This window comes from Eublepharis macularius, chromosome 14, assembly GCF_028583425.1.
Source record: "Eublepharis macularius isolate TG4126 chromosome 14, MPM_Emac_v1.0, whole genome shotgun sequence".
NCBI classification, from domain to species: Eukaryota; Metazoa; Chordata; class Lepidosauria; order Squamata; family Eublepharidae; genus Eublepharis; species Eublepharis macularius.
This window is the reverse complement of record NC_072803.1, coordinates 60,614,990-60,630,215: the sequence shown is the minus strand read 5'-3', so window position 1 is coordinate 60,630,215 and position 15,226 is coordinate 60,614,990. Positions and strand designations below refer to the sequence as shown.

The following is a 15,226-nucleotide window of genomic DNA, read 5'->3' as shown; positions in this document are numbered from 1 at the left end:
TTATTGCCACTTTTATTGGGCTCTGGAGCTATTTTAGTGTCACGTTACATGTGTTGCCTGCTTGCACTAATAAAGATGGAGAACATTTTTATGCTTGCAAAAGTCTTTTTCTAGGCTCTTTAAAGTTTGGAAGACTTTGCGCAGCCAAGACCTGTGCTAGATTAATGATCATGCTAAGCAAGCTACAGAGCAGAGCTCTGGCCAAGTTGGAGTTCTTGCTGGCAGTGGGACACAGTTGAAATGAAACCCTGTCCTCAAGTCATAGTTGATCTATGGCGACCTCTGGTGGGGTTTTCATGGCAGGAGACTAACAAATTATCAAGGCATTAATTAAAATGGAGAATACCCACAAGTTGGTCTTTCTGTTACTATTTCTTGCAGTTTAGTACATGGAAGATGCTAGAAGGTGGGGGCACTATGTAGGGGCTATATTCTTAACAGCAGAATATCTCTCACTCTCCGCCATCCTTGGATGTTGTCACACAGTTCTCAATATTAAAGGGAAACATTGTTTTCTACAAAACAAAACAACCCAGTTATAATCTGGGACATTTTTGAGGGGGACCAAGGGCAAAAGTAGTACAATGAAATGACCAGGGCTTTTTTTTCTGGGAAAAGAGGTGGTGGAACTCAGTGGGTTGCCCTTGGAGAAAATGGTCACATGGCTGGTGGCCCCGCCCCCTGATCGCCAGACAGAGGGGAGTTGAGATTGCCCTGCACGCTGCCGAGCGGCACGGAGGGCAATCTCAACTCCCCTCTGTCTGGAGATCGGGGCGGGGCCACCAGCCATGTGACCACTTTCAAGAGGTTCTGGAATTCCATTCTACCACGTTCCTGCTGAAAAAAAGCCCTGGAAATGACAGAACAAACAATAAGATCTTATTTCTGTTTGTGTTTTGGGCCTATTGCTTCCTTTTTTTAAAAAGATTTTTTATCGCTTCCTATGTCCTTGCAATGAAAGCAGCCTGTCTTCTGCCTGAAAGCAGTCTCTGTTGCTTAACCTGATGGTTGCAAAACTGCTGCAAAGCTTCTTGAAACTGTTAGTGTTGATAAAGTAATGGAGAATTTACCATTTAGAGACATTCTCTTATATTTGACGAAGTAGCTGGCTATTTGTTACCTTGTTCTAAGATCAGATGCACTTAATAGGATTACTGTCTCTGGCTAGAGGAATTCTGGGAAATTTGGGTGGAGTGTGAGGTGGGGAAGAGAGCTCACCAATGATATGATGCCCAGCCCCAAAGGCTGCCTCTTCCATCTTTTCCCCTTCCAGGGAGGCCAGTCACTTCTTCGCATCAAAATTCAAATTTCTCACCTCCTCACCCTTGCCTTTTTCTCCCATCTTAGGTCACTTGTAGACTTCTGTGTGCATGTATTCTGTATATTATACTAACCTTTCAGTGCTAAATATTTGAGCTAGTACAACTGGCTGCTATCTTTTAAAAACCCTCTTCAGTGAAGAAGAACCCACCCAGAAAACCCATAGGAATGCCAGCCAGCAGCAGCTCCGTTCCCCAACTGCTTTCTGGTCTTCTGTATTTGCAGATTTTTCTTTTAGCGGTGATGGTATGTAAGGCCTCTTCTCTTCCTGCTGCCACTTGCTGGGGTGGTGGCAAACTTGCCAGAGCCCCTGCCATGAATATGAGACCATTCTAGTTGTATCTGAAGAAGCAAAGCTCATACCCTACCCAAATTTTGCTAGCCTTATAGGTGGACTTGTGAACTTTTCCACTTAGGATTGCACTGTAAATTAGGAATAGCTCGGTAGACCAGGGCCACTTAAAGCCCTCACTTGGGGTCAGCAGTGAGAGACCCACCACGTTGGCACAGAGCTGTATTGACCCATGGCTGGACTCCTAGGCTTTCAGGTATTTTTGGCCCCAATCTTTCACCCCACTACAGCTGACAGCCTGAGCCTGGCATGGTGCAGTGATTGAGAGCCAGTTTGTAGTGGTTAAGAGCGCAGGACTCTAATCTGAAGCACCGGGTTTGACTCCCCTCTCCTCCACTAGAAGCCGGCTGGGTGACCTCGGGTCAGTCACAGCTTCTCAGAGCTCTCTCAGCCCCACCCACCCCACAGGGTGTTTTGTTGTAGGGATAATAATGACATATTTGTAAACCACTCTGAGTGGGCATTAAGTTGTCCTGAAGGGTGGTATATAATTATTATTATTATTATTATTATTATTATTATTATTATTATTATTATTATTATTATGGTAGATACTACCATAATACATAGCCCTATGTACTGAATAAGTGACTAAAGTAAGGTGAATACAATTTGTATTATTTATTAAAATATGTAATTTATGGATAATTGTTTAAATATAGATCCAGGGGAGTTAGCCTTTAGTCTGTAGTAGCAAAATAGAAGAGCCCACTAGCACCTTTAAGACTAACCAACTTTACTGTAGCATAAGCTTTCGAGTGGCTTAAGTTTTCATGCATCTGACGAAGAGACCTGTGGTTCTCGAAAGCTTATGCTATAGTAAAGTTGGTTAGTCTTAAAGGTGCTACAGGACTCTTTTCTATTTTGTTTTCATATAAGAGACAATTTGTTTCACTTCAATAAGGAAGCAGTTAATTGTCTTATTAATAGAGATTATATAAGAGAATCAACGAATTGTAACGTATGTGCCTCAGCAAAAAAAAAACCTGACGGCCGCCTAGTCCCTGCGGGGCCCCTGGGCTTCAGCCGCGTCAGCCTTAGGAGTAACGCGGCCCTGCCTCTGCAACCAGGGCAAGGAGCAGGAGGGCACCAGGCGCTGCCGCCTGACCAGCCGCGGTCCGCGGCCTCGCTCGCTTCTGCGCCCGGCGGCACTTCCGCACCGCAGAGCCGCCCTCAGGGGCAGGCCCAGGCGGAGGCGGCCCGGCCTCCCGCGCCCCGGTCGCTTAGCAACAGCCCCGCCCGTCCCTGCGTGCCCCGCCCCTCGTCGCGGAGGGGCGGGGCCAGGCCGCCGGGTTCCCTTCCCGTCATGGCCGCCGGGCGGGCGCTGCTGCTCTCCTGGCCGCCGCCGCTTTAGGGGCCCGCCTGCCTCTCACGGGACGGCGCCGGGCGCGCTGAGCTGCGCCTCCGCGGGAGGGCGCGGAAACCGGGCGGGCGGGAGGCCTTGCTGCTGGGGGCCGTCCCCGTCGCCCGGGCCTGCTCTGACGGCTGTCCCCTCACAGGGGCAGAAGACGAGGGCGGCGAGGAGGGGCTCTCCCTCCCCTCGGGCGGCCCTTCCCTTCCCAGCAGCCCGGGGCGCCCTCAGAGGGCCTGCCGTGCCGTGTGTGCTCCCCCCTCCCCGGTCCAGGCTGAGCCCCCCCCTTCCCTCTGGCACTCTGGGGGCAGTTTCGACCCCCCCCCCCGTATTATTCGGATTTCTTCCCTTTGTGGTGTGCGGTAGTCTGCTTGGTGTTTTCAGTCTTCCTGTCCCTTCTACCCCCACCCCGCTCCTTTTAGGTTTGAGGATTTTGATTTTAAGAGAAATTTAATCTCCATCCCCCTTTCCATCCCTCTCCTTTTTCTTATTATAATTTAAAAAGGGGTGTGTGGGGGGGGGCCGTTTCTCTCTTTTCTTCCCTCCTCCCCTGCCAGGGTTTAGGATTTTGATTTCCACGCAGCTCAGTATTGTTTTATTTGGCCATTCCAATTTCCGTTTTAGTATGAATTTTATTTTTAAACTGGAGGTTGGTGCACTTTTTTGTCTCGCCCTTTCCCCATCCTCCATTAGACCTGCAAGCCTTTATTCCTTCCCCCCAAGGGAGCTCTAATTTGCACAGACGTTCTCCTTGTGGGAGTCCTGACCCATCTTCTCATTATTTGGGGTTTGTGTGTTGTGTACTTTTCAGAGTCCTGTTCTTCTGCACCGTACTGTACCCCTTGGGTGAAATTTCAGTTCTTTGACGGCCCTTCTTCTCTGGTGTCATGCATCCTTTATGACTTATTTTTCTCTTTCTGGCTCTTTCTCTCCCTTTTCTTCCCTTGTGTCCCTAAACACAATGCACACAGCCCACTCTGATTCCCTCTCTTCTATCCTTGTTGATTCAAGCTGGAGCAGGCCTCTGCAGTCCTTCCTCTCATTTCAGAGGTGAGTGCACACCCTGGCCTTAGAAAATAAGTTTTGATTCTCTGGATGGTAGGACTTTGTAGGTGTCTTTGTGCCTTCCTTGTTTCTGCTACTGGAGTGATCCAAAGCATCTACTTTCAAGGAACCCCTCCCCCCCAAGAAAGCCTCTCTAACACTAATCTGGAATGAAGCCAGCTCAGTCACCGCACCTGGATCACTTCTGGCTGCTGTGCAGAAATCTTCCTCCTGGAGAACAGATTTGGACTAAGCACCTCCTTCCATCCAGGAGTTGTGAATATCCTGCGTCAGGTGCCGTTGGTGCCATTTATGTGACCAGTAAGGAGCAGGGCAAGGGGGTGTTTATCTAAGCCTCACACTGGTGCAACCGCTACTTGCTATTTGCTGGGACACTTTAATGACTCTTTATGTTTCCTTTTTCAAAATGACTCCCAGATGTTCGACTTCCCATTTTACTTCCTCCGGAACATCAGAAAAGTGTTAGTGGCAAGCGTGACAGGACGCTTGCTATGGGACAAAGAGAATTTGGGTGAGACTGAGCTCCACCAAAACATTTGCTACCTGTCAGACCCTGTATGGAGCCTTAGAAAGTGTGAATTCTTCATGCCTTTGTTTTTGTTTTGGATAAAAACTCTGGCACGTGTTTCTTGCATTTGAATAATACTTGAAGCCAAATGTTTGTCAGTTTGGCCTGTGATGGGTAAATGCTACGCAGAAAAAAAGAGAATCTGAATACCAGCTTACAAAAAGATGTCCATGCCCTAAATGACCTGTATGTAGTTTGCTTCTTGGTGTAAGATGAGCTAGTACTGGTTTTCCCTGTGGAAGATTAAAGACAAGAACGTTAAAAAAAACCTTTTGGATATCTTTTCAGCTACTAAGTGAAACTTTTAATTCATTATTTGCCAAATGAACGTTAATTGTTTCATCATGGAACAAGTATTGTGCACCGGAACTGTGCCTTGAGCGATCTTGTTTTGCCGGGCACAACACATCTCCTGTGAAGCTTGCTGCCAGTCTTGAAGATCGGTGTCTTGTTGTCTTGAGGATACTTGCCTTTCCATACTTTATGGGTCAGCAGCCTGGAAAAGTTCTTGGGGACCAACGGAGGCCAAGTCTGCCTGCCCTGCACTTTATCAAAGGAGCTGGGAAGAAGGAAACATCCAGGCATGGGGGGCCTCACTGTAATGTCTTCCTAGAACATGGTAAGAAATACAGTTTTTGTTTGCTATTTTCTAGGCATGGAAAAATGCCTCTTAATATTTCTCAAGGCTGTATTTTTCAAGTGTGTGTTTGTGAAGGGCTGTCAAGCTTAGCAAAATCTATTAACTGAACAACTAAGGAAGATTGTTGGCACTTGAGATCTTTGGATAGGTGAAAGTTGTATGAATGGATGTGCTCTTTGAAAGTGATGTAAGAAACTACATGATATGCTTGAGGAGATTCGAGTGACAAATCCTGGTGGAGGACTTGATGAAAACATAACGCATGTGTTACAAGTAGGTACAGGAGGGCATTTCCATCATTTTCATTTGTATTTCCAATCCTGTGAAACAATATGTTACAGTGCAGGAGAAAAAAAAATACCTAGAGTGATGATGTCTGGATGTCCTCTCTTCAGGGGACCCTCCGTGCATGGTCGTATGTGCCAAGAAACCCATCGAACCCTTGCTTGCTGCAGAAGATTTAGTGGGACATTTTGGGGTTCACACAGAGTTCATGTGCAGAACTAGCCAGGCCTGGTGGGCAGCACCACGAATGACAAGTACACAGTGAAGGAGAAGATGCATGATGTAGGACAAGCTGGTCCCGTGTTAGGATTAGGAGGCATACAATCCAGGCACCTTCCTGAAACTAAGCAGGCCTAGGTCTGGTTAGTTGCCTGGATGTCTGACTGTGGAAACCATGCACATGCCACCTGGATTTCCATAATGGAGGAAAGCTAGGCCATTAAAATAATTAGTGTTTAAAAACTGAGAGAGGCTTACCTGTCATTATTGATCTTCTAGTTAAGGGGAGGGGGGCGGATCAGCCCCTGCAGGCCTCAAGTTTCCCCTGGAATGCAGTTTGGAAAATACTGGTTGAGATTCTAATCGGAGGGGGGGCGGGAAGTGTGAGTAACTAGAACTTTTTAAGAAGAAGTGAATTAGATTTAAAAGTGTGCTGATTAAAGTGAGGAATTGTGTCTGTAGAATGCTAAGCAGGTTTTGATGTAGTGTTTTCATGCTTCTGTGAGGAGGGATTTTTTCCCTACAAAGGTTATCTGAACTCCTTGCGACACTGCTTGAAAAAGTTTAAGCACGTGGCTTGTGAGATGGCTTCTTGAATCGGCCCGACATAACTGCTGGTCAGTGCAGCCTTTCCGCCCACTTCCCCATGTCCTGATTACTGGCCCGCTCTTTCTGTCTGTGAAGGCATCAAGACTGGGATGTGGCTGATGCTGGATTCTGAATGGGACGGATTCTTGGGAGGGGACTGTGAAAACTTCCTGGTTATGTACTGTGGCAAGGAAGGTTTGGATAGTTGGTGGAGACGCTGCATGGCCTATCTAACTGATTGGCATACTGGGAAGGATTTTTCCCCCAACTGTCTTGGTGGATAGGGCTTGGGAGTTCAGTGAAAGTCACACTTGATGTGATGGGGGTGGGTTCACACTTGCCACCCTGTTCACATCTAAAGGTGGGGCGAGTGTATTTAAAAACAAAACAAAAATAAAGTCCCTATTTGAAAGGAGCTAAACTTAGTTCTGCTTGGAATTGTGGAGCGCTCCTGCCAGTTGGTGTGAGGACAGAACTGAACTGGAAAGACTAATGGTCTGAGTTGATGTATGTTCATAAATCCCGATAGTACTTTAAAACTCCCATGGACTGATAATGGCTGCCAGTTTAGCCTCTGAAAACATGCATTCCTCTTAAGCTGGCTAGATTTTTCAGCTCATGGCAGTCCTTGAAACGTGAACCACCGAAAGATGAGTTTCTGAAACATTCATCTGATTCCCAGAATCTCTTCCAAAGTTGTTCCTGATGAAGATACGCCTAGAACTTGAGATGCACATTAGACTGAGTAGCTCCCAAAGGCTTTCTGAAATGTGTGTCTTGGTGAAGCAGGCACGTTTATTTGTCATTCTTAAGTTGTGCCTGTGTGTGTATCAAGAGGTACTTCAGTGATAAGAAAGTTCTGTTGAAAGCAACTTTTCTTTCGTCCTGTGCATATTTTGAATTGTCGGAAGACAAATGCATGCTGCTACAATGTCTTTTTCAGGATGCAGTAAAACTAATAATAATAAAAAGTGTTTATATATCATTGAGACATGTTCAGACTCTTACGTATTTTGCATACATCATCTTATTTCTTACAACAATATTGTAAAGTTGGTCAGTATTATAACCTCCCACTTCAGACTGAGAGTACCTTTTTTTAGGGCCACCTGGAGAACCTGTGACAGACGTGAGATTTGAATTGGGGTCTTCCTGGTTCACAGCTCAGTTTTGATCCTAAGATCATTTTTGAATTGCTGAAGAGGGCAGCTAACTCCTGTATCAATATAACATGGAGATACAGCATATGCCTATGCTGCACTGGTATAAACTTGGCCAACATAGAGGCTGCATCAGAGTGTGCTGGGGGAAGAGTGGGACAATTGACACCCCAAGTTCCCCTATTCCCCTAATGCTATGCTGGCCCCAAAAGGTGATGCAGTATTCCTACTGAACTCACTGGGAGTGGAAATCAAATCTCTCCATTCCCTGCCTGCTACATCTGCACAGCCTGATGTGGCCTTAAAACATTGACTAAGTCTGCAGCCTCTTGCTGCACACCTAATCACTGCATAAACCCAGTGATGGCTCCCATATCTCAGGTGATAGGGTACAGAGGATGAGGCTGTGTGTGTCTGGCCTTATGCCATACCTATCTGGAATACACAAATGGTAACTTTGGAGACTCTAGAGAAAGGACTCTTTGCACAAACAGCCAAAAATGAGAACACACATTATTACAGAATGTGGTTAATTCCGCCCTGCTCAGGACCTGTACAGGGCTTTCACTTCAAGACCACAAACACCAAATTGGATTGTCCGCTCCACGTACAGATAAGCAACACTTTGCCCCCCACACATTGTATATTGACTCAACAATCCTTTCTCCCTGGTAGTGCTTCCCACACAAGGTAAGTGTGCACAGTGCAGTAAGGGGGTCCCAGGGGAGTTATGTGAGCAGTATACCACTGTGATGGTGTGATGTCATGTTGGCGTAATCTCATGTGCAAGTAGTGTATGAAACGAAGGGCGCAATGACATTTCCAAGTGACTGGCCAACAGTAAGAGTGGTTGGAATGAACTAGCTGCTAAACTACTGGACTCTTTTTGATTTTGCTACTACAGACTAACACAGCTAACTCCTCTGAACCTTTACAGAAGCAAACTGATCTCCATATCAGAAGGAGCTGTTTGCATCTCCATATCAGAAGGAGTTGTTTGCATCTACTTCGCCCTCCCCTCTCCTCCTCTATATCGGACCAGTTTCTTTTGGCCCTCCATGCATCTGACGAAGAGAACTGTGATTCTCGAAAGCTTATGCTACAATAAAGTTGGTTAGTCTTAAAGGTGCTACTGGACTCTTTTTGATTTTGCTACTACAGACTAACACGGCTAACTCCTCTGGCTCATGACACTGTTATCCTCACAGGATTAGAGCCCCAAGGAGCAACATTATCAGAAATTGCACAGAAGATACTTGTGCACCTCCCTACAAGAGGTGGCTAAATATTGGTTTGGTGACTGCACTGTCTTGCGCCCAACCAGTGAATTCCAGAGTATGAGAAACATCAAGGGGGGGGGGGAAGGTGCAATAAACACTTGGAGCGTTTAGGTGGTGCCACTCTGGTAAATCCATAACGCCACTATACGCAGGTTGCCTGTGCTCACGTTCTTATGGTTGCTACTGCTGAACATTATTCATTGCTGTTTGTCTGCCTCTCTTGGCTTTTTTTCCAGATAGCCCTTCAACAGGAATAGAGGGGATAATAGAGTGCCAACCATTTGATGGGTTGACAGCATGAGCCATAGCTGTAGTGACTGTTATGCATCTAGCTACTCTGCTGTGGAGTTTGCCAATTCTCTTGCCTTAAGTGGGTTCCTGCACCATTCTGAGCTGCTTAACAAACAATTATTTGACCAGCACGGTTGTAACCTGTTGTGCTCATACAGTGATAGAAATAGCTCTACCTGTGCATCTGCAATCTGTTAGTGCCGCTTTCAAAAGTACAGGAGTCTTTCTAGCCCAAGAGCTGGCATCCCGATGCATTCGACACTTTCAGAATTCTATTCCTGATACTATTGTAAATGTCTGGATTTGTTTCAGAGCTGTCTCTTTGTAGCGGGAATATGGATTAAACCACAGGATACTCTAGTTATACACGTGTATTCTAGTGAACTGCATATGAACTTTAAAGTCGATTGTTAGCAGATTGTGTAACAACACATGTTCCTTTTATCTTTTGACAACGGATTAAAAGTAGTTGGACAAAGATAGATTAATTAATTGCTCACTGAACTTTTGTCTACTTTTAAAGATTTATGAAGTTTATCATGCACCTGCACTATACCATCACATTTGGCTTTGGTAGATTGTCATATGATTGAAAATCTGCAGAATCACCTGCCTCTAAGACCAATCATATTGTTATTTATTGTCACACGTGAAAGAACTTAGATATGTCTTTTATAGATAGCACATGTCAATTGGTATAGAAGATGTCACCCAGATAAGAGATTAGGATTTTGATGAAGGAAATCTCGTGAAAAAGAGTAAAGTCAGGAATATGTGTACCTCTGTGTGTGTCTCCTGAAAATCCAACGCATTTCATAGAAGACTGGCATATGATGTGATTTTAAATCATTACTAGCTCTAATTGAGACATGTTAACAGATTTAGTTTTAATTGCATGCCTTTATTCATCATCATTGGTTTCATTTTTAATTTTTTTTTATTCATTAACATAATAATAAACAACAGTAAACATTAAATGTTAAACAGTGAATATAAAAGGTAATGTTGCAGAATAACAAAAAAGTTGATTACAAATATGTTTCAACAACAAAATACAGTGGTTTTCAATCTTTACAACTAGAAGTAATATATAGGTTTCTTTTGAAGTAAATTTGCTTGTGGAACTAACGATCCAAAATTTTTTGGTATAGATGATTTGGGGGATTTGCTTCTGCCCTGTCTATATAGCCTAAAAAATGCCACCATTTTTTGTAGAAATTGGACGTGGGTGAGGTGCTGGCTAAATTTTCTGTTATTTTGTCTATGATAAGTTGGTCCCATACTTTAGAGAACCAGTAGGAGATTGGTGGTGGTGTTTGTTTCTTCCAAAAGTAAGCTATTGAAGATTTTGCTATAGTTAATAAATTGTTGATTAACTCTTTCTGTGAAGATGGTACGTTTCGATTTTGCCAAAGATTTAAAAAGATTAGTAGGGGATCTAATGGTATATCATAATTCGTTATTAGTTTTATTTGTTTTAATATTTCTATCCAGAATGCATTTATTATAGGGCATTGCCACCAATCATTGGTTTCATTTTAATAAGCCATTATATTTTAGTATTTTGCTTAATTTGAAAAGTTAGTTTATTTTAATAAACTATAAAAGGAAGTCTCTGCATGTCTTGGTGGAAAGGGTTAACAGAAAGAACTCATGAATAAATTGTACAAAGAGGCAGCTGCTCTATAAGAAATACCTGCCTTTAGGTCTAATTTGAAGCTTTTGAGCTCACCAGAATTTGATATAAATCATGAGAACTGGGCAGTTTAGAGCTTAAATGAGGCACAGGTACCATTACAGCTTTGTTTCAGGGATCTGCCCCCACTTCCTGCTTGTTGCTAACCCCAGCTGTTTTCAGAATGGGACCTGCACTTGGAGAGGGCAAGAGGGGATCCCCCAGTGTCTACAGAACTGCGCTCTAGCCAGGGGGAGGGGGCGTGCTCCTTAGTATTCCCAGTCCCCTGATCAGTGCTGCCGTGATAAACCATGCAGGCTACTTTATGGGCTGGGGAGATGGATAACGAGGAACGGGTACCAGCAGGCAGTGCTAATTAACCCCATGAATGCAGCAGAGGGAAGCGTGCCTGGGAAGAAGCTAAGCAAAACAAAAAGATCCTGGCCAGCCAACCAGTAATTGGGACCGGTGGTGCAAAAGTTGGGCTTGAGGCTCCTGCTGGGGCTGTCTGATAGCTAGCCCCATTTGGGGCTTAAGATTTGGGGGACTACTGTACATCAAGCCTTCGTTATTCCACAGCCATGTGCCTTTCTCTGCCTTTGTTCCTGCCCTGGTATATATGTCTGGTGTGGGCAGAAGGGCCAGTTGAGACTCCCACGTGCCCATATGTGTGCCCAGTTGGCTGTGTGGTAAGAAGAAAGCTGGATTCTAGTTCTACTGCCTCCTGCTCTTCAGCTGCTGCTGGAATTGGATCTTGCTGAAAATGAGTTTTGCCCCGTCCCCTGTAGTAGTAGGACTCAGGCTAGGACCCCCTGTTTCCTCAACAGTGCTTTTCTGTAACTGTGAAGTTACAGTTATTACATCTTTGCTAAAAATTTATCTCAAGGGAACGTGTGAGCGCATATGGTATTGGAGCAGCTCCAGGGGTTCCTAGATGATTTATCTGCCCTTGGTGCATTTTAATTTGCTTCAACCACATGTTTAGAATTGGTTTTGCTTTAGTTACAATGGTGGGCGATCTTCATTGAGAACAAGACAGAGAACAGTCCTCCCTATTAGATACCGTTAGATTATCTGTGGCTTTTGATACGTTGACCAAAGAGCTACCCAGTTAATGGCCCCACCGAGCCCATCTTTCTCTGAAGCTACTAGGAAACTCGCAGAGTCACTGGGGAGGTTCTCAAAACCTGCCAGAGCCAACTGGAAACCAATAAGATCTATCGGTCTCCCAGGTCAGACTGCTGAGCTGTTGCAGAGGTGGTAGGGACGTGTTCTGTGAATGTTACCTTGTGGCTCCTGGTGTTGCTTACCTCGGGTCCCTGCTGCTTTGCAAAAAGTTGCTCCTGAAGACCACCTTCTCCCTCTTCCCCCTGCCCCAAGCCTGTGATAAAGCGTAGCAAGACTGTACTCACGAGGATGTGACAATTTTGTGTATTCTGTAAATGGATAAGGTTCAGTGTCCTAAATGAGTGACACCAATTTATTTATTTTATTGATCGCTCACCTTTCTTGCTGCGTTTCAAGGTGGATTACCAAGTGTAAGACCGTGCAATCAAATAGCATGAGACATCCAACAAGCAATGCAGTATCACTAGGATCACAAACATTAAAACAGTGCAAAAAAATCAGACATAGTATGCCATAACCACTGTCAGCAAAAAAGCCCTAGAATTACGAAGAAACAAAACAATGAAGTAAAAGTAAGATAAACAGTGAATTTGACTGCAGTTCTGTTCCTTTTATTAAATAACCCTCCATTCTGTTATACTACAGACTTACTCCCTTGATAGAAATGCTCTCCTGAACAACAATAACAACAAGTATTAGTCAACAAGTATCAATAACAACCATATTGAAGTGTGGAAATAGCTTTCTTCAGAGTTCAGGCCTTATCGTGCATCGATGAATCTACTCAGGAGAGAAATCTCAAAAGTTCTAAGAATCTGGAAGAAACTTGCATTTAAAAAAATCACCTTGTCAAATATCAAAGAAAAGAGAAAACGCAGAAGGGCTTTTCCCAGGGGTCTTGAGGGGGTGAAAGGCTGGCATCTTTCAAGGGCAGTGGAAGGGAGAGATATTGATATTGATATTGGTATTAATTTTGGATTTTTAAACCACCTTGAACCATATGCAATAGTGGGGTATAAATGCTTTAATAAAAGTAACTCAGCGGATGTCACACGTACGGGGTTGGGGAACAGAAGAATAGTTTCTAGACCTGTGTTAACATTTTCACAAGCATTGCATTAGTTACTGGAGGAAGTTTCCTCGCTTTGAATTTTACAGTGTGCCTGAGGAATGCGGTTGGACATTATGTAGTAGTATGCAGCAGCCACATTCTGCAGATGTTAGTCAGAATCTTGAGCGTGGCTAAAGAAACCTTTGTATTTGGACATGTTGGAAGGGGAGAAGTAGGTGAGTCAGTAGGTGACGGGGAGGGGAGTGGGACTGTGGCTCAGTAGCAGAATACATGTTTATTCTGACAGACGCTCAGCTGGGGATTCATCCAATATGGTGGCTTCATTTTTCAAGGCATCTCAGCCCCTCCCCACTTGTGTGTTTTGGACCCCAACCTAGCGATCACGGTGGCAGACAAGAGTGCTGGATTCCATCTTCCTGCTTTTATAACGCTTTGGCGTAAAAACACGGCATGATCTCAGCAAGATTCAACATCTTGATCCAAGCTGTGGCTTGATCATCTAACAAGAAAAGGCAGATGGGAACTTCTCCCCCCACTCCATTTTACTAAACTGATGACCTCCAGTCAGGAAAGCTGTGCACAGTTGCAAGGGAAAACAGCTTCTATAGTGTTCCTCTCCATATGCTTGTGGAACATCTTTGTGCCTTAATTGAAAAGGGTGGGTGTGGGTTGTGGGGAAGAAACGTATATGACTTGAAAGGGAACAGTGAGGCCCATACATTTGTTAAGGGAGGAGCAATAGTTTAGCCTCGCTTATCCGTATGAGGAAAACTCTCTCCCTTTATAATTGTTTTTAGTGGATGTCGTCCTCGAGTGCAGCTTGTTAGCTGGGAGAGAGCATCTCTAAGCAAAGTTGCACCCATCTGACCATTGACTTCAGTGGACTTAGAAGGGAGTATCTCTACTTAGTAAAACTGCATGGCTGCATGTGGGTTTGTTTGCCTCTCTGTTTTATGGTTCTTTGTACTCTAATATACAAGCAGAGAGCAAAAGCTTGGTCTGGTTGCTCTTCTTTGCACCTGCTCCAATTTGTCCACATCCTTTTTGAAATGGAACCCCCAGAACTGCACACAATACTCCAAGTGGGGCCTGACCAACACAGTATGTAGTAGGACAGTGACATCCTGTGATTTAGATGTTGATGCACCCAAGATTGTGCTTGCCTTTTTTGCTGCTGCATCACGCTGACAGCTCATATTTAGCTTCCCATCTGCCTGTATTCCAAGATCCTGTTCATACACACTGCCACCCAGAAGTGTATCTCTCACCCAGTATGCATGCTTTGCCATTTTGTTACCCAGGTGGAGAACCTGCCACTTATCCATGTTAAAGCTCATCTTCTTCAAATCTGCCCACTTTCCCAGTGTGTGCAGATTTCATTGAATTCGATCCCTGCCTTCAAGGGTGATTGCTATTCCTCTCAATTTAGTGTCATCTGCAGATTTAATGAGTAATCCCTTCACATCCTCATCCAGATCATTTATAAAAATATTGAAAAGCCCTGGGCCCAGAACTGAGCTCTGTGGCCCTCCACTGGACACCTCCCTCCAATCAAACATGATGGAACTGACAGCTACTCTTTGGATGCAGTTACCCAGCCAGTTCCCTATCCATCTACTATCCTAGAGTCCAGTCCACCTGTTCACCCATAAGAACATCATGAAGAACCTTGTCAAAAACTTTACTGAAATTCAGATAAACGACATCAACAGCATTCCTGCAATCCAGTAAGCCTTTCAGTCATAGAAGGAGATGAGGTTGGTCTGGCATGATCTGTTCAGGAGAAATCCGGGCTGACTTCCCCGTATCACCATGTTGTTAATACCTGTTCCAGTATCTTCCCTTGGACAGAAGTCGGGCTGACTGGCATGTAGTTCTCAGAATCATCCTTTCCCCCTTTCCTGAAGATTGTGGTGACTTTTGCCGTCCTCCAGTCTTCCGGCACATCCCCTGTCCTCCAAGAGGCCTGGAAGATGATAGACAAAGGGTCTGCAAGCTCTTTTGAAAGTTCTTTAAACACTCTTGGTGCACCCATCTGGCCTAGGGGACTTGTACGCATCCAGTGCAGCTAGGTGCTCCTCCACAGCTTCTCTGCCCATGTCAACCAGCAGCCCTGAAGCCATGCTTTGCCTGCTACTGTCCCTAGGTGGGCCTGTTCTCTTCTTCAGGGAGAAAACTGAGGAAAAGTGATTTTTTAAAAAGGTGCTGCCCAGTCACTGCTGACACGTGTTA

General features: G+C 44.8%; 1 protein-coding gene across 1 annotated transcript in view; it reads left to right on the top strand.

The window, feature by feature from the left end:
• The first annotated feature begins 3,003 nt into the window (after positions 1–3,003).
• The window catches only part of ABL1 (ABL proto-oncogene 1, non-receptor tyrosine kinase), a 194,332-nt gene continuing 182,109 nt past the window's right edge, over positions 3,004–15,226 (top strand). Inside the window, exon 1 of the mRNA XM_054997578.1 lies at positions 3,004–5,275. Within this exon, the coding sequence (XP_054853553.1) occupies positions 5,140–5,275 (136 nt within the window). The 5' untranslated portion in view covers positions 3,004–5,139. The remainder of the gene's footprint in view (positions 5,276–15,226) is intronic.